The sequence below is a fragment of the Puccinia triticina genome, chromosome 9A, assembly GCF_026914185.1.
Source record: "Puccinia triticina chromosome 9A, complete sequence".
In the NCBI taxonomy this organism is placed as follows: Eukaryota; Fungi; Basidiomycota; class Pucciniomycetes; order Pucciniales; family Pucciniaceae; genus Puccinia; species Puccinia triticina.
In genome coordinates, this window is record NC_070566.1 from 1 (window position 1) to 19,179 (window position 19,179).

The window sequence follows — 19,179 nt, forward strand, 5'->3', positions numbered from 1 at the left end:
AACCCTTACCCTAACCCTAACCCTAACCCTAACCCTAACCCTAACCCTAACCCTAACCCTAACCCTAACCCTAACCCTAACCCTAACCCTAACCCTAACCCTAACCCTAACCCTAACCCTAACCCTAACCCTAACCCTAACCCTAACCCTAACCCTAACCCTAACCCTAACCCTAACCCTAACCCTAACCCTAACCCTAACCCTAACCCTAACCCTAACCCTAACCCTAACCCTAACCCTAACCCTAACCCTAACCCTAACCCTAACCCTAACCCTAACCCTAACCCTAACCCTAACCCTAACCCTAACCCTAACCCTAACCCTAACCCTAACCCTAACCCTAACCCTAACCCTAACCCTAACCCTAACCCTAAACTTGCTTCCGCTACTTTACCGCCGCGGACCGCAACCAAAAATCCCATCAGCACCGAGTCACATAAGAGACCGGCGCTGACACAACTTACCTAGTTGAAGAACCGCTAGCCGAATCGATCGAGTAGTCGTGGATCGTTGATAGGAGGCATGGAAGCTGCTGGAGATCAAAAGCCGGGATCGGACCAGCTAGAAAGGATCACAGGCGCGAAGACCTGTCACGGACTCGTACTCCGAATTGGAGGAACGCACACGTCACCAGAAAGCGCAGAGCGCGACTGCGGGCGCAGCAGCGAGGCCCGCGCGACCAATCACGCAAAACCAGTACCCCCCAATGACTACTCAACACCCAAGGCACTTGAAGAGCGCGAAGGCACACGCAAAGCGGACTCCGCGCACACCAACCAACCACAAAACCCCTGGGAGGCTACAACCTTGAACCTGGTTTCAATTCCCACCAACAAACAAGAATTGAAACCTCAGCCAGAACGCCGGTTCAACCCCTACTCATGAACCCAGCTTTTTGCGCAAGCGGACTGCAGTTCAAATCCCCAGTAAAACCAACCTCTCTCAGTAATAGAACTTGGGTTCAAGTCCCACTCTCTGAAAAACACAAAAACTATCAGATCATGGGTTCAAAACACACACTCAACCAAATTTATACCTCAACCCTCAAACAAAATCAGCTCACCGCGTCTGCGGAGGATCACTGCTCAATCAACACTCAAGTCAAAGCATGATTTCATCATCTTTTTGGATCAAAGCTCTCCATCATATAAAATCAAACACAGTCATAAGTCATAATTGACTGGGGACAGTCAATAAGTTGGGGGAGGATGTGGTCATTATTCCTGTGTTTGTAGGAGGAAAATTCAAACTTTTATGTGTACTCACAAAACGCCTCAAGATACAGCCAACTGGAAAGCAGAAATGGAATCTAGGACCAAAATAGCCCCTAGTCACCCACTGAAACCACCCTCATATCTCTACCGGATCAGAAGATACGCAAATCACCCCTTTCACGCACCAGTCCGAGTGGGTTCACACACAGACTCAACTCTTGGCTACCATACTTGGCATAATGCATACGGCACATGAATTAATTTTCTTCCTTCCTTTTATCAGGCCTCACCTCCTATTTCCCCTTGCATATGTTTGTTTCCCATTTGCATATCTTTGATCTTGGAAAATCCTTGTATGAATATATATGATCCTGTTTGCATATCAAAGGGACGCATTGTAAATAGTCTAGCTAAATTCCCTCAGTTGTACTTTCTCACCAGCCAAATTCCCTCAAAGCTGTTCCCCTGGAGCTAAATTCCCTCATCATTGTCTATATAAGGAGGCCTCTGCCTGCCAGTTGTTTTCTCCTCATCCCATCAGGGGACATTCCCCCTCAGATCCTCATGCCATCCAGCGGTCTATATTCCCTACTCACTTATCACTCATATTATCTATCCATATCACAGTTATCAGCTCACACCACCACTCAGTTCACATACCTTTCACACTTTATTTGAAATTCATATCACCGCTCAGTCACACACCTTTCACCAGTAACCAGTCCCCGGTTCCACTCCTGGTTGAGCTTAGCTCCCTCTCACCCTCATCACCCCTCACTTTCTGAAATTATATACCCTCAGGCCAAGGACCTAGGTTCAAGCCCCACTCGAGACATCAAGTCACCGTCACCTATCACATACATCAGTAACCCCATCAACCTCGGACATCAACAACAATCCTCTTATATATCTCATCTTTGAACATATCCTATCACAAAATAAATTGCCAAGCTTACCTTGGTGGTCTTGTTTTCTGATATACAGAAAGGCAGAGCTTGCACCTCATCCATACCTTTTGCCATTCAGCAAAAGGGTCTCACGACACCTTTTGAGTCTTACACCGGTCATGCATGTGGTCCAGCCAAACCAGGCATCCAGTTGCGGATTCTGCTAATTCCGCAACTGGACTTTGGCAGAATCACTCCTCCGCCAAAAACATAAATCATGTGTCTAGCTCCATAAAAATTTCTATTTTTTTATTTAATCAACCACCCTCACCCCAGCCATGCATGTGGTCCAGCCAAACCAGGCATCCAGTCGCGGAATTTGCTTATTCCGCGACTGGACTTTGGCAGAATCACTCCTCCGCCAAAAACATAAATCATATGACTGGATCCATAAAAATGTCTATTTTTTTTATGTAATCAACCACCCTCACCCCAGCCATGCATGTGGTCCAGCCAAACCAGGCATCCAGTTGCGGAATTTGCTTATTCCGCCACTGGACTTTGGCAGAATCACTACTCCGCCAAGAACATAAATCATATGACTGGATCCATAAAAATGTCTATTTTTTTATTTAATCAACCACCCTCACCCTGGCCATGCATGTGGTCCAGCCAAACCAGGCATCCAGTCGCAGAATTTGCTTATTCCACGACTGGACTTTGGCAGAATCACTCCTCCTCCAAAAACATAAATCATATGACTGGATCCATCAAAATGTCTATTTTTTTTATGTAATCAACCACCCTCACCCCGGCCATGCATGTGGTCCAGCCAAACCAGGCATCCAGTCGCGGATTCTGCTAATTCCGCGACTGGACTTTGGCAGAATCACTACTCCGCCAAAAACATAAATCATATGAATGGATCCATAAAAATGTATATTTTTTTATGTAATCAACCACCCTCACCCCGGTCATGCATGTGGTCCAGCCAAAGCAGGCATCCAGTCGCGGATTCTGCTAATTCTGCGACTGGACTTTGGCAGAATCATTACTCCACCAAAAACTTGAATCATATGACTGGATCCATAAAAATGTATATTCTTCTATGTAATCAACCACCCTCACCCCAGTCATGCATGTGGTCCGGCAAAACCAGGCATCCAGTCGCGGATTCTGCTAATTCCGCGACTGGACTTTGGCAGAATCACTCCTCCGCCAAAAACATAAATCATATGACTGAATCCATAAAAATGGCTCTTTTTTATGTAATCAACCACCCTTACCCCAGTCATGCATGTGGTCCAGCCAAACCAGGCATCCAGTCGCGGATTCTGCTTATTCCGCGACTGGACTTTGGCAGAATCACTCCTCCGCCAAAAACATAAATCATATGACTGGATCCATAAAAATGTATATTTTTTTATGTAATCAACCTCCCTCACCCCGGTCATGCATATGGTCCAGCCAAACCAGGCATCCAGTCGCGGAATCTGCTTATTCCAGGACTGGACTTTGGCAGAATCACTCCTCCGCCAAAAACATAAATCATGTGTCTAGCTCCATAAAAATGTCTATTTTTTCATGTAATCAACCACCCTCACCCCGGTCATGCATGTGGTCCAGCCAAACCAGGCATCCAGTCGCGGATTCTGCTAATTCCGCGACTGGACTTTGGCAGAATCACTACTCCGCCAAAAACATAAATCATATGAATGGATCCATAAAAATGTCTATTTTTTTATGTAATCAACCACCCTCACCCCGGTCATGCATGTGGTCCGGCCAAACCAGGCATCCAGTTGCGGATTCTGCTAATTCCGCGACTGGACTTTGGCAGAATCACTACTCCGCCAAAAACATAAATCATATGAATGGATCCATAAAAATGTCTATTTTTTTATGTAATCAACCACCCTCACCCCGGTCATGCATGTGGTCCAGCCCAACCAGGCATCCAGTCGCGGATTCTGCTAATTCCGCGACTGGACTTTGGCAGAATCACTACTCCACCAAAAACTTAAATCATATGACTGGATCCATATAAGTGTCTATTTTATTATGTCATCAACCACCCTCACCCCGGTCATGCATGTGGTCCAGCCAAACCAGGCATCCAGTCGCAGATTCTGCTAATTCCGCGACTGGACTTTGGCAGAATCACTCCTCCGCCAAAAACATAAGGCCCCGTTTGGCAGCAGTGATGTCATGTAATAACCACTGCTTTTCTATAACCGGGCCTCACCAAGGCCCATATCGTATCACTTGCATGTTTGGCAGATTTGAGGAGTTATGAGGGTCATCACGAGTTTCCTCATCACTCCTCCTCATCCCCGCCATTTCCGATATAGTACCCCTGGGGGTGTATTTGGGGTGATATCGGCACCCTTACACGACACACCCCCAACTCCACCTCTGTTACTCACCTCGATGGCCGGTACAGACTTTGTACCGGTCACCGAGCGGAGTACACACTCCAATCAATGGAAACGGTCATCGAGATTGATGACCGATCCAACACAATCGGCCATCAATGACCATCGGTCATAGAAGGGACTATGTACTCTCCTCAATGACCATTGGTCATTGAAGGGACTGTGTACATATTCTCCTTGATGACCATTGGTCATCCAAGGGACCATGTATTCCCATTGATGACCAATGGCCATCAATGGGACTATGTGTTTCCCAAAAGGGACTCTGTATTCCCTTTGATGACCGTGTACCAGCCATCGTTGAGAGGAGTTAAACACTTGATTGGCCTTGCCGGTATGTACGCTTGATGGCCGGTATTTACCGGACATGGAGCTTGTTATGTAGGCAAGCTCTATGACGCAAGTGGCAGCCAAACACTCGTGTTATGTTGAAAGATATGAAATTCAAGAGTGATGTGCATCACATTAGGTAAGTGCACAACATCACATAACATGATGGCTGCCAAACGGGGCCTAAATCATATGAATGGATCCATAAAAATGTCTATTTTTTTATGTAATCAACCACCCTAATTACCTTGGTCATGCATGTGGTCCAGCCAAATCAGGCATCCAGTCGTGGAATCTGCTAATTCCGTGACTGGACTTTGGGAGAATCACTCCTCCGCCAAAAACATGAATCATATGAATGGATCCATAAAAATGTCTATTTTTTTATGTAATCAACCACCCTTACCCCGGCCATGCATGTGGTCCAGTCAAACCAGGCATCCAGACTGGACTTTGGCAGAATCACTCCTCCACCAAAAACATAAACCATATGACTGGATCCATAAAAATGTCTATTTTTTTATGTAATCAACCACCCTCACCCCGGTCATGCATGTGGTCCGGCCAAACCAGGCATCCAGTTGCGGATTCTGCTAATTCCGCGACTGGACTTTGGCTGAATCACTACTCCGCCAAAACATAAATCATGTGTCTAGTTTTATACTTGCATTTACCTGGGTCACACTTCTGATTACCTGTGCAAGACCTTTGGTTACCTGGGTATAACGTTTGGTTACCCGGGTAAGACCTTTGGTTACCTGAGTAACACCTTTGATTAGTGGGATAACACCTTTGGTTACCTGGGTAACACCTTTAGTTACCTGGGTGAAACCTTTGGTTACCTGGGTAAAGCTTGTCTAGCTTTCTTGTTACCTGGGTACTACTTTTGGTTACCTGGGTACCCCTTTTGGTTACCTGGGTAACACTTTTGGTTACCTGGGTAACACTTTTGGTTACCTGGGTAACACTTTTGGTTACCTGGGTAACACTTTGGGTTACCTCGAGGTAACACAATGACAATTTTCAGTTGGTTTGTGATATCCTAAAGTTATGGCTGGGGTACCCTGGGACGTTACCTCATTACCTCCCAGCCAAATGAGGTAACAGGTAACGTGCCCGCGGTACCCAGGGATGCCAGGCTGGTACTAGGAATGAAATAAATGGAAACTTGGAAAACAAAATGAGAAAAGATGAATAACAATTGAGTGGTGATTGTGAGAGAAATTGAAACATGAAATATAAATCTTGAGAGACAATTGAGTGAGTATTATGATAAGTGAAAATAGAGAAATAAACAAAACAGGAAAATCAGGCTACCATTATGACTCATTGGAATATTTTAGACATTGAAATCAAGCGTAGAGAGGCCCCCAGAGGCTCGGTGAAGAAATTGGCGAGATTTTTGGTTGTCAAAACCCAATTGAGCTTGATGTTGTGTTCTCGGATTGTGTCGTTGACAAAGAAGAAATTGCGCTCAAGGCTCTTCATTCTCCCTTTTGATGCGTTGTTGTCGGATATGAGCACCGCAGCTCAATTGTCGCACTTTAGTATGGTTTCCGGTTTGACGTCAAGTGATTGAATTATTGGGATTAGGAATAATAAGAAATCTACCGTGGAGCCGATTGAAATAAACTCCGCCGCGCATGTCAAAGTCGCCACAACCTTTTGGTGTCGCGAACCCCAAAAAATGGGGCTGCCCATGAATGTCATCATGAACCCAGAAGTGGAACGCTGAAATTCCCCACCCCAGTTGGCATCGGACCATGTGATTAATTCGTTATTGGTGTGTTCCAATTTCAGGCGTTTGTTGCGGGTGGTCGCCAGATATTGTACAAGATGTTGAAGAGCGCCCCAGTGTGTCACATCTGGGTTTGAGCTGTATTGGGCCAGACAATTCATGGCAAAGCTGAGGTCAGGACGTGAACCAAGTGTGATGTAGTTGAGAGAACCAATCAGAGATTGATACAACGTCGCGTCAATTGGTTCATCGGATGAGGTCAAGAGTTTATCTCCTGCGAGGAGGGTGTATGTTGGGATCAACTTAGACTGTACTTCGCTTTGAAATTTTTTTATTGTTTGGTCTATCAGCAGTGGTTGACTTAAAAAGATCAATCCATTTTGATACCACCAAGTTTGTCCGGTCAGTCGTCCCACTTAACCCGTAAATTGGACTCAAGGTTTTGACGAAGGATCTTGAGAGCTCCATCATCATTGCTTAAAACAATCCCGTCGTTGACGTGGATCCAGATGATAATGATTGAGTCGTCCTTCTTATACCTGTACAGGCACTCCTCAACCTTGTCGCAGGTGAATCCCCATGCTTGTAGAAGTCCTCTGAAGTGTTTCCATCAGCATTGGCTAGCTTGGCGGGTCCCATATAGTGCTTTCTTCAATCGTAGGACTTTGCCTTTCAAGTCCGGAAAAAGTTTGGTAGGAGGATCGACATAGATTGTCTCGTCTATTGGACTGTGTACAAAAGCGCCGGTCACGTCAAACAAGTTGATGTTCCATTTGTTGGCAATTTATAAGGTCAAAAGGAGCTGTAAATTTGTCAGAGATGCCGTGGGTGTGAAAGTGGACTTCACATCCCGTCCAATCCTTTGTTTGAAGCCACGTACAACAAATCTAGCCTTTAATTTCTCGACCAATCCGTCTGATTTACGTTTGATGTCAAATACAAAGCGCGTGCCGATGGAGTGTTTCTTTTCTTTTTCTTCTATCTCGAACATGTCGATCTGGAATAGTTGGTCCCACTCGGTCATGCAAGCTGCATGCCAAGAATCTCGTTTGGGGCATGCCAGTGCGGTCTTCAGATTCGTGGGGATGTCAGCGTCCGAAATTGCTTGGATTGAATCAAGTTGGGCATCCTGAGCGTCACATATCTCCTTTGTCGGCTCCTGGCCAAGGGTGAGAGTCCTACGGGCAGATGGAATGTCAGGGGAATTTTTGGGGCCAGGGATCAGCAATCTCCCTTGAAAGTCAATGAACTCAGCACACTCTGAGTTTATGACTCTTTTGGTTGCCGGGTTCCAAAAGAACCATCCACCACCAGGAAAAAAAAGTAGTCAGTTGATGACAACTGACATAACACAGCTCTGGTTTCAGCTCCAAAGCTACTCCATCTGCTAGTTCAGGGCTGGCTGGCACACAGCTCAGTGCCCATTTTGGCACAGCTGAAGCCTCTAGCTTGCAATTTTCACAAGCTGCTCCTCAGCTTTGTCCCAGGCAAAGCTGCTGCTCAGCCTTGGCCCAGGCCCAGCTGCCCCTCAGTCTTGGCACAGGACAAGCCACTGCTCAGCCTTTGCCTGAGCAAGAACGGGTGTTGATAGACACACACCCGTCCCCCGGAGGCAAGCCCTCGCCCACGCCCTTTGAAAAGGGCGTGTGGGACCGCACACCCTTGATAAAGGGCGAAAGGGCATGCACACCCCTGTATGGGCGTGCGAGGGCGTGCACGCCCCCACATGGGCGTTCACGGGCGTGCACCATGGCTCGTCGGGAGCTCCTTGGCGGGCAGATGCAAGTATACCTGCTCGCCGAGAGCCCCTCGGCGGGCAGTTACAGATACCACCTCGCCGAGAGCCTCTCGGAGAGCAGGTATACATGCACCTGCTCGCCAAGAGCCTTGCCTGCTCGCCGAGAAGGATAACTCTCGGCGAGCAGGTATACAAACACCTACCTGCCGAGCCTGCTCACCGAGAGCCCCTCGGCGGGCAGGTGCATGTATACCTGCTCGCGCAGAGAAATCCTCGGCGAGCAGGCATACAGATCCCACCTCGCCGAGAGCCTCTCGGCGAGCAGGTATACATACACCTGCCCACCGAGCCTGCTCACCGAGAGCCCCTCGGCGGGCAGGTGCATTTATACCTGCTCGCCGAGAGAAATCCTCGGCGAGCAGGCATACATATCCCACCTCGCCAAGAGCCTCTCGGCGAGCAGGTATACTTGCACCTGCCCGCGGAGAGGCTCTTGGTGAGCAGGCTCGGCGGGCAGGTGCATGTATACCTGCTCGCCGAGAGAAATCCTCGGCGAGCAGGCATACACCTCTCGGCGAGCAGGCATACATATCCCCGCTCGCCGAGAGCCTTGCCTGCTCGCCGAGAAGGATAACTCTCGGCGAGCAGGTATACAAACACCTGCCCGCCGAGCCTGCTCGCCAAGAGCCCCTCGGCGGGCAGGTTCAAGTATACCTTCTCGCCAAGAGCCCCTCGGCGGGCAGGTTCAACTATACCTGCTCGCCGAGAGGCTCTTGGCGAGGTGGGATATGTATGCCTGCTCGCCGAGGATTTCTCTCGGCGAGCAGGTATAAATGCACCTGCCTGCCAAGGGGCTCTTGGTGAGCAGGCTTGGTGGGCAGGTATATGTATACCTGCTCGCCGAGAGGCTCTCGGCGAGGTGGGATCTGTATGCCTGCTCGCCGAGGATTTCTCTCGGCGAGCAGGTATAGATGCACCTGCCCGCCGAGGGGCTCTCCGTGAGCAGGCTCGGCGGGCAGGTGTTTGTATACCTGCTCGCCGAGAGTTATCCTTGTCGGCGAGCAGGGATACATACACCATACCCGCCGAGGGGCTCTCGGCGAGCAGGTATATGTACTTGCGCCTGCCCACCGAGGGGCTCTCGGCGAGCAGGCACGGTGCACGCCCTTGATAAAGGGTGCGCGGTCCCACACGCCCTGTTCGAAGGGCGTGGTCGTGGGTGTGCCCCCGGAGGACAGGTGTGCATTTATCAATGCCCGTTCTTGCTCAGGCAAAGGCTGAGCAGTGGCTTGTCCTGTGCCAAGACTGGAGGCAGCTGTGCCTGGGACAAAGCTGAGGATCAGCTCGTGAAAATTGCACTAGAGGCTGGATAGCCAGCTGGAGCAGGTGTCATGTCAGTTGTCATCTAGTGACTACTGATTTTTCCTGGTGCACGTTCATCATCCTGGTAGCCGACCAGATACCCAAGCCATCCCCGTTTATCCAACTTGCGACGGCGTTCCTTGGGTATGTGTACGACCGCTTTGGTGCCAAATGGGTAAAAGGAAGTTCCCAGGGGCTCCCGACCCGACCAAAGTTTGAGGGGTGTTGTTTTGCAGCGTACGTTGGGTATGCGGTTAAGTAGCACGCACATTTGTATGCGTATGACCAGAGAGAGTCGGGAAGTTGAGAGTGTTTCAAGGTTGCACGGGCTATGTCCCCAAGGGTACGATTCAAGCGTTTGGCCTTGCCATTTTGTTCAGGCGTGTATGGAGAAGTGAAGATTATTGAGGTACCGACGGAAGAAAGGTATGTCGAGAAGGATTGGGTTGTGTACTCCTTGGCGTTGTTGCACCGGATGTATCGTGGAGCTGATTTGAAATGGGATATGATCCGCCTGACAAGAGATATAATGATTGAGGGTACTTTGGAGCGGTTTTTCATGGGGAACGCAAACAAGTAGGTGGTTGCATGATCCCGTACAGTGAGTAGGAATCAATTGCCGTTGATATCCGGGTCCAGCGGTCCCATCACATCAGTTACAAGCAGGTCTAGTTTGTCATTTAAGGGAATCGATTCTGGAAGATGGTGACGGTGTCGCTTGCTCTTGGAGATCTTGCATGATTCACAAATAAAAGGAGACCAGGATTTGAGGTCGAAAGCCGGAACAAATCTCTTCAGAAATTGTTTGGCGATGTTGTCTGACACATGCCCCAGTCGGCAATGCCAATCAAATGAAGAATTAATGGCGGGAGTAATGGGAGAAATCGATTTAATAGAGGAGTAAACGGGTTGAAAAGCCCCGGATGAGATAAACCAAGAACGGTTACAATAAGTGGCCGTGATAGATATAAAGGAAGAGATTAGGCAAATGTTGTTGTTCGGAAGGAAGATTGGCCGGAAACCGGAATCGATAAACTGTCCTAGGCTAAGAAGTGTTCCCGTCATGTCCCGGCTGTACAGGACCTTTGGGACCGCTAGTGTACCAGCCCCATTGGTTATCTTGAGGTGACCACTGTGCGTCGCAGTCATATAACCATTTGAAGAAGCGAGATTCAGTCTCAAGGGAGGTTTCAAAGCTGTCATAAAAGAAAAATCACGGAAAGAGCTGCTCACGTGATGGGTCGCCCCAGAGTCCAAAACCGTGCCTGCGCCAGCAGCACTTGTCGCATCCGCACCCACTGCCAATCAAACCGCCGGAAATTCATCAGGCCAAGTGGGTGGGTCGTTCAGAAGTGCGGCTTGGCGGGCAAAACCGGAAACGGGACGACCATTGACGGGGGTGTTGGGTTGTTGCAGACCGGCGTCTCTGCAGAGGATCGGACAAGTCGATCTCCAGTGACCCGTGCCCCTGCAGTAAACACAAGGTCCCCCTGCAAGAAGATTGGGATCGCTGGGTCCAGTGTTGCCCTTGCGAATGTTGTTGATGGCAGCCGCAATGTCGTTGATCGTTGGATTACCCGGTCGGCCAACATTTTGATTGCGAGTGTTATTGTTGGGCAGTTGTGATTGTTGGAATGAGGAGTTTTGTTGTCAAGAGTTCGGAACGCTATGTTGTTGTTGGCTTTGTTGGTGTTGTCCAAGATTTGGGGTGGGACACCCCAAGGATTGGTTGAAGTCTGGCTCGGCCCCGTTTGGAAAACTGACGGAACTGTAGGGCCAGCCGAATCAAATCAAAGGGATTCACCATATGCCAATGTGAGAATGGCTTTAATGTCTGGCGCAGTGACGTCAGCTTTAGCACCAAGCTGCAAGGAGATGTTCTGGAAAAGCTGTGATCAAGACATTGATGCCGGAGGCGGAACAATAATTTGTAGCACAAGACTCTCCACGAGTGGTGACACTTCAAGGATAATTAAATTTCCCAAAAAAATTACTCAAAGTTTGAGGTTGGGGAAATCATTGAAAAAAAATCACACTGTACTGAAAAAAAATGCAAACTGAGCGTGCTCAGCCAAAAAAATAAAAATTTGTCAGACTGAGTAAAAAACAATGGGGCACATTTTTGGGGTGATTTGTTGGACGGGCCTGCACAAGGCCCGCATGGGCCCCTAACAGGCCCGTTGGGCCCATTGAAAAAGTAGTATTTGTTTGGAATTCCCATGCTCTGCTAAAATGTGAAATGGGTCAAACTGAATAAAAAACATGGGGGTACATTTTTGGGGAGATTTTTTGGACGGGCCTGAATGAGGCCCACATGGCCCCCACAAAGCCCACTGGGCCCATTGAAAGAGTAGCCTTGTTCAAGAATGCCTATGCTCAGGCTCAGCTAAGAAACAAAAATGTGTCAACCTGAGTAAAAAACATGGGGCCACACTTTTGGGGAGGGCTTATTGACAGAACTGCATCAGGCCCGTCAGGGCCCACCCAAAGCTGGTTCGGCCAACCCAGAAGTAGTCTTGGTTAAGAATGCCCATATGATGTTTCAGAACAGCACCAATTGACCACTAATCAACAGAAGATATTGAAGGGCTTCTGACATCTGTATGAAATTTGTGCACTCACAGAAGGTATGTCCAGGCCCTTTCCTTTTCCTGGGAACCCTGTTGGCCCGTACGGGCCTGATGCTGGCCCGTACGGGCCTGATGCTGGCCCGTACGGGCCTGATGCAGGCCCGTCCAAAAAGCCTCCCCAACAATGTGCCCCTAGGGTTTTTACTCAGTTGGACACATTTTATTTCTTAGCTGAGCATATGCTTTCTTAACCAAGGCTACTCTTTCAATGGGCCCAGTGGGCTTTGTGGGGGCCATGTGGGCCTCATTCAGGCCCGTCCAAAAAATCTCCCCAAAAATTTACCCCCATGTTTTTTATTCAGTTTGACCCATTTCACATTTTAGCAGAGCATCAGAATTCCAAACAAAAACTACTTTTTCAATGGGCCCAACGGGCCTGTTAGGGGCCCATGCGGGCCTTGTGGAGGCCCGTCCAACAAATCACCCCAAAAATGTGCCCCATTGTTTTTTACTCAGTCTGACACATTTTTATTTTTTTGGCTGAGCACGCTCAGTTTGCATTTTTTTTCAGTACAGAGTGATTTTTTTTCAATGATTTCCCCAACCTCAAACTTTGAGTAATTTTTTTGGGAAATTTAATTATCCTTGAAGTGTGAGAGTGGAGCACCGACCTTTTGTAGATCAGAAAATATATCGAATGTCTTATTAAATAAACCGGGTATTTGAGAAGGTTTGGTAGTAGGACCGGAAACCCGCAATTCCAAACGTTTGTTGACCAGTTCGATCTGACGGAACCAAATGGTCCCCTGAAAGTTGGACTGGACCGCTTTGTAGGCTTTGGTACCAGTAGTGAATCGATCAACCAGGGATGATAGCCCGTCATGTACTGTGATTTGAATGAGAAAGAGGAGGCAGGTGTTCTCCTGTGCTGATAGCTTGATGTAGTTTTCCACTTTGTTGAAGAAATTAGCGTGGCCGAGCGTGAGAAGAATAACCCAAGTAAGGCCGTGCTTCCACTTATTGAAATTGGAACCATCGGCCGATAGTTGTTTGACATTGGCCTTGTAGATGCTTGGTTGTTGTAAGAACTTGTTTCTAGGCAATACCTCGGACGCGGCTCATTGGGACATGGAGGAGAAAGGTGACTTGGGTATGAATGGGATCTCAAAGACCGTTGTGGAACTACTCAAAGGGGAGAATAGAGCTTGGAAGGGAAATGGATAGCAACACTAGTACTAATGTAAGCTATGCAAGGGTGCTGATGAGGCTGCCTTCCTGACTAATGCTGAGGGGATGAGAGTAACACTAAGAAAAAGAAAGAAAAGGTGTGGCTGATTTCTACTTAATCTTAGGAGCTAGTACTATGAGCTGACTACTGACTACTGAGGGTGAGAGTGTTGGAGCAATGGTTGAAGGGGGAAAGCAATTGGCAATGATTCAATGGCAATGGGTTGATGAGAATGGGCACTATAATTTCTGTATCTAAAATTCTCTATAAATTCTGCATAAGGTACAAGTGAGGGGGGAAGGACAGTTCTTATACAAAGGAAGGATGAGCACAGACAATGGGGAGTTCTGGCTATGGGAATGAAGGTTGTACAAATGGGGAAAGGTTCTGGCTATGGGAATAAAAGATTGTACAAATGGGGAAAGTGATGTGAACATAGTAACAACTTGTAATGATGAGCACTACTGAAAGGGGTAAGCACAGATCCAATGATGTAATGTGTACAATAGGCATAGTACATAATGAGTAATGTATGTAAAGGGTTTAGTATGTGAGAAAATATCTGTGAAAAGAATGTGGTGTAATGATTTAACTAAGTTACTAATGAAATGAGTATTGTAACTAATGAAGACTGTAAGGTTTCTGTAAGTCTTGTATCCTCCATAACTACTGAACCATTGGAGATAAGGGGGTACTATGTATGAGTGACTATAGGTGAAATTTGGCGTAGAATCTGAATATGCAATAATAATGAGGTATTTTTGAAGGGTTATAAGGAGATGGGCAATGTAATGATGAATATATGTAAAGAAAAGCAATAAAATACTACTTATGGTTTGGAATGGAGCACCACACCGTAGAAGAGGGAGACGACAAAGATTGAACAGGTGAGGTGCCCTGCGGGATATTGATCTTAGGTCAATACTCAGGTGTTGGAATAACAATGGAGAAGGGTAGGCCGAAAGGATTGCTAATAACCCAATTGTCAGACAGAGCAGGATTCAATGTCTATGGGTTTTTGTCGATGTGTGGAGTTAATACCTTAGAAAAAATGTATGAGATTGCCAAGATGAAAGGTGAAGGTGGTCAATTGTGGTCCAACGGGTCCGGTTTTCCGTTGACCGGAGATGGAGGTAGTGGTGGTAATCTTAGGAGTGCTTTATAAGCTTTTGTTTTCTTTGGCCGCTTTGCTCTTGTCGTTGGAGGAAGTGGTCCTGTTAATTCAGGTCGTTCACTTTGGGTGCTAACCATACACCGGGAATATCCAGCCAAAAGGGTTGAGTTGAAAAGTCGAGTAGGCTAGCGAATTGGTAGACAGATGACTCTTAATCTGCTGAGGGTAAAAACCTTAATTGCATGTACTCCTCCCCAACCTCCTCTTGACTCCTTGATACATCAAATGTGGAGTTTGTACACCCCACACTCCAACACACGGTTTCTCTTCTCTTTTCCTTTTCATCATCTTACTTACTACTCATCATTGTACCTACACTTACAAACATTGTGGTGCACAGTATGGTACAGGCGGTGCAGTAAACCAGAATCAGGATCTGTCATCAATCTCACTCTGGCGCGGAATTTCTCCCTAGATTGGGTGCGGATGCTGGATTTCTGGGATAAATTGAGCGGGTACCCGCTCTTGTTTGGGCAGGTGGTGTCTGCCACAACAACCAGAAGGACTGGGAGGGCCTTCCTTCCGGTCAAAGAGGTTCTGCAACCCCTTCGACCGGAAGGATTGCTTCCAGTCAAAGATTTTTTGTAACCTCTTTGACTGAAAGGAAGGCCTTCCAGTTGAAGAGGTTACAAAACCTCTTTGACTGGAAAGGCCTTCCAGTTGAAGAGGTTACAAAAACTCTTTGACTGGAAAGGCCTTCCAGTTGAAGAGGTTACAATCTTTGACTGGAAAGGCCTTCCAGTTGAAGAGGTTACAATCTTTGACTGGAAGGAATCCTTCCGGTCAAAGGGGTTGCAGAACCTCCTCGACTGGAAGGCCTTTCCAGTCGAAAAGGTTTTGTAACCTCTTCGAAGGCCTTCCAGTCAAAGAGGTTACAAAACCTCTTCGAGCAGAAGGATTCCTTCCAGTCAAAGAGGTTGAAAAACCTCTTTGACTGGAAGGAATATTCCTTCCGGTCAATTTTGAGCGGCAGGTACCCGCCGGTACCCGCTCTGACTGCCCCAGGCGGTGCAGGTGCAGGTGCGGGTGTCAAACCTTTGGCAAAAAAGCTGGCGGGTACCCGCATCCGAACAGGTACCCGGGTTCATAGGGGCCATCTATAATTTACACTTAGACTTGGCAGAAGCCTGGCTATCTCCTGCCACCTTATTGTGTCTTTTTCTCCTTCCCAAACCCAAGATAGACCAAATGTAGTAAAAAATAAACCCATGCTGGCTAAAACAGCCAATGCATCATGTTTTTTGAACTGACTCCCTTAGGATTTGGATTGAACTGGTTCAAATGCATGGTCCCACAAACATATTGCACATAGGCAATGGGAAAGTGGAATAGCATTATACATTGTTTGATGTCAGTCCGGGATACTTGTATGTTTTTTTCTTGAGGCAAGTTATGGATTGGCACTGGAGCGGTGTTTTAAGGAGCTTGGGGTTGGCTTTCACAGTCCACCATCTTCAAGATGGTATTCTGTACTGTGAAGAAGGAAGACCTATATTGATATGAGTGCATCAAAAATTAGAAAAGATGCACAGCTTTCAGATTATAAAAAAATATTGGTAGATTCTTGGGAGGTTGAGGTAGCAACATTTGTGGAGAATGGTCTTTTTGGTCATTTTTCTCAGTCCTAAATCACCAATACTGCATAAGTCCCTCCAGTGGAGGTGCTTTGGACCTCAGGCTCCACCTTTGGACTGAGTTAAGTTTGCTGTGAACTAGATCTTGTTGTCCAAGACCTGTTCCTGTCCATCCAAGCCACTCTCTTTGACTTCCAGTGAAGGACTCTCCTTGATTCCTTACATCTTGGGTGATCCAGTGACTTAGAGGACTATCTTTCTTATTCCATACATCATGATGTTTTCCACACTTATGCACAACTTCCTCCTTTGATTGGACTAATATGCAACCTTAATGATGAATACTGTGACTGTCCCTATCACAAAATCCTGTAGTTCATTTATTAATTTCAAGAATATTTACAATGGTGTCAACTACTAAGGTAGGCAATACTCGCCCGAGTGATCAATGTTGGTTACTTACATTTGACCAAACTTCCTTGAAGACCTTGTCATTAACTTGATCCCAATGAGAAACCAAGCCCGCTCTGGAGGATGCAAAGACAGCTTTGATCAATTTCTTGTAATGCACCTTAGAATTGATTTGCGCCAAGTTAGCTGCTCTTTCTCTCTCACCTGCCTGCTTGTCCTTTGTTTTCAATCACTTGTGTACAGATCATGAATTTATAACCATTGGAATAGAATTCTATAATCGAAATCGGATGCGGGCATTCATGAAAATCAACATACATTGTGGTTTTTGTTTTTTCAAAGAAAGCAAAGGAAAGGACGTATCCAAAGTAGTTAGGAATGCGACATATTTTGATTCACGTGGTTACCTAGGAGTGTTTTCTGAATTGATTCCCCGATAGTCTGGTTGAGCTCTTTTAAGCGATGTTGGTTGTTCACATGCGAGAAGGTCTCCTTTTCGTTTGAAATATCATTGATGAAGCTTAGCTTAGAGGAGAGAATTGCTTGAATCTTCGTCTGTATTGATTGATCTCGTTCTGTCGTCTGCTGGTTGGCCCTGGTTGATAAGGAAAGGTAGAAGACAACGCTTCAGTTTGATTCCCTTCAGATAATGAAATGCGTTATTCACAAGTGGGACGTACAGTTTTTGGTCTGGGTTTATAATTGGATCATTGGCTGTGGATGACATCGTCGGCCTCGATCTGTCGGGGTCCAGTGGTTCAGGAAGATGTTGATGGTTGTGTTCCGGCTGGTTCGCCCGAACTGGCCGAACCGACGTGTGTGTACGCGTCGCAGCCGATCCCCGGTCGACCATCCACCCACCACAGGTCATAATCCTCGGAGGGTCACAAGAAACTATCAACAGCCACTCGAGGATGTCAGCCCGCGACTTTCGGCCAAGCGATCCCCAGCGGGCCTCCCTTCCAGCCGATCTCACCAGCCTATCTCAAAGGTTCTCTCCGCTCTTCCAAACCAGGAAACCCAGAGCTTCGTCAATCTACAGTCGGCCGATCTTCCCTACTCCTAATGTCCCTTCAAGACACATCTCAACCTCATCTACTTCAACCGCCGTCTCAGGATCGACTGCACTTGCTTCGAATAGCTATACAGTCTCTTCTTTGGATGTCAATCTAGTCGCTTTCGAGTTACTGTTTGCTGAAATCGTTAGGTACACTCAGCAACGGGTCGATGGAATCGGCGAGTTTGAAAAAAAGTTAAGACACCCATTTGATTATAAGAGGCAGTTGATTTGAGCGAGTGACAATGTTAACGGCTTGTTTTTGTGTCAAGGCAGATTAAATATACTGGGATATCAAGTGGGCAGTCGACTTTTATCATTATTATCGCTACGTGATGCACTATCAGGATCGCCGAATGCAATCAGTCTGAGTACCGGGAAGAGCATCAGTCTAGGTGGTGGTTCGATCAGTAGCGCTTCATCAGCTGTCCCGATCCGCTTGATCCGTCTCGTGCCAGTATTAAGTTGGATTCATTCAACCCTCTGGAAAACCGTCGTGGGAAAAGCTGCAGACGTTCTGGTGAGTATCTCTGTATCCCTTTTTTGAAATCAGCTTTCCATTTTGCTGCTATCTGACATTTATGCACAATATTGTGCTGCTAGGAACACTCGAACGAAAACGAAGATGAATATATGATCTCTGATAATGATCTACTGATCACACGAGCAATCACCATTCCTAAAGACATGTCACAACTTAGCTGTGGAGCTTACATGGCCGGGATTGTTGAGGGAGCATTGGATGGCCTTGGCTTTGTGGGTTTGATCTTCCTCAATTGATCTTCTCTTTCTTTGACTGTTTGTTTGTCTCTTTCTTCCTGGCCTAACCTTGATCTTACGAAATCTTTCCAGCCATCCCGAGTCACTTCGCATTCCGCCCCCTCACCACAATTCCCCAAACGGACAACCTTGCTGATCAAGTTTGAAAAAGCTTGTATCGATAGAGAGAAGACCTTTTCAACTTGACGGTTTCTTGAAACAACTGTACTATAGAAGAAGAAGAAGAAATACAAAAGCAAATCAAGTTATAGATCTCTTTCAGAGTGATCTGGGCTGTGTACCGCACCAACTTGTTCCATTTATTTTTACCTCATGAGTCACGGATAAAGCCGCACCCGTCAGCTTCTTTTCAAGTCGATTTTGTATTGAAACAAAAAATTGAAACCCTGTAGATTTAAATCCGAATTCGATGGGTTCTACTGCGTTTCTGCACTCTTTAGCAAAGAGATCAGCCGACACGCCCAGCATGCAATGTTAGCTTTATGCTTCTTGCTGGTGTGGATGAATGGATTTAGAGGAGATTTGACGCGGAATAGCGCGGAATCCAGACACCGCAGTCAGTGGAATTAAAGTTTATCCGGCCAACTTTGGAAGGTCACTGCAGTTGGATGAGGGAGCCCCGAAGCGTAGTCAACCAAATTCTCGAGGTCCTGTGGCTATCATTTATCCATCCATGTAATA

General features: G+C 46.9%; 2 protein-coding genes across 2 annotated transcripts; one reads left to right on the plus strand and one right to left on the minus strand.

Moving 5' to 3' along the window:
- Positions 1 to 16,713: 16,713 nt before the first annotated feature.
- On the minus strand, positions 16,714 to 17,514 carry PtA15_9A1 (uncharacterized protein; the record flags this gene model as incomplete). The annotated part of the gene is made up of 4 exons (XM_053172384.1): positions 16,714 to 16,777; positions 16,866 to 16,935; positions 17,069 to 17,256; positions 17,342 to 17,514. Coding segments are annotated over 4 exons (495 nt in total), but the record flags the coding sequence as incomplete, so codon positions are not given.
- A 61-nt stretch (positions 17,515 to 17,575) lies between these two features.
- On the plus strand, positions 17,576 to 18,684 carry PtA15_9A2 (uncharacterized protein; the record flags this gene model as incomplete). Its single annotated transcript, XM_053172495.1, has 4 exons — positions 17,576 to 17,913; positions 17,995 to 18,238; positions 18,322 to 18,474; positions 18,571 to 18,684. The coding sequence occupies 4 exons, from the start codon at positions 17,576 to 17,578 to the stop codon at positions 18,682 to 18,684; spliced, it is 849 nt and encodes a 282-aa protein (XP_053023433.1).
- Positions 18,685 to 19,179: the final 495 nt, after the last annotated feature.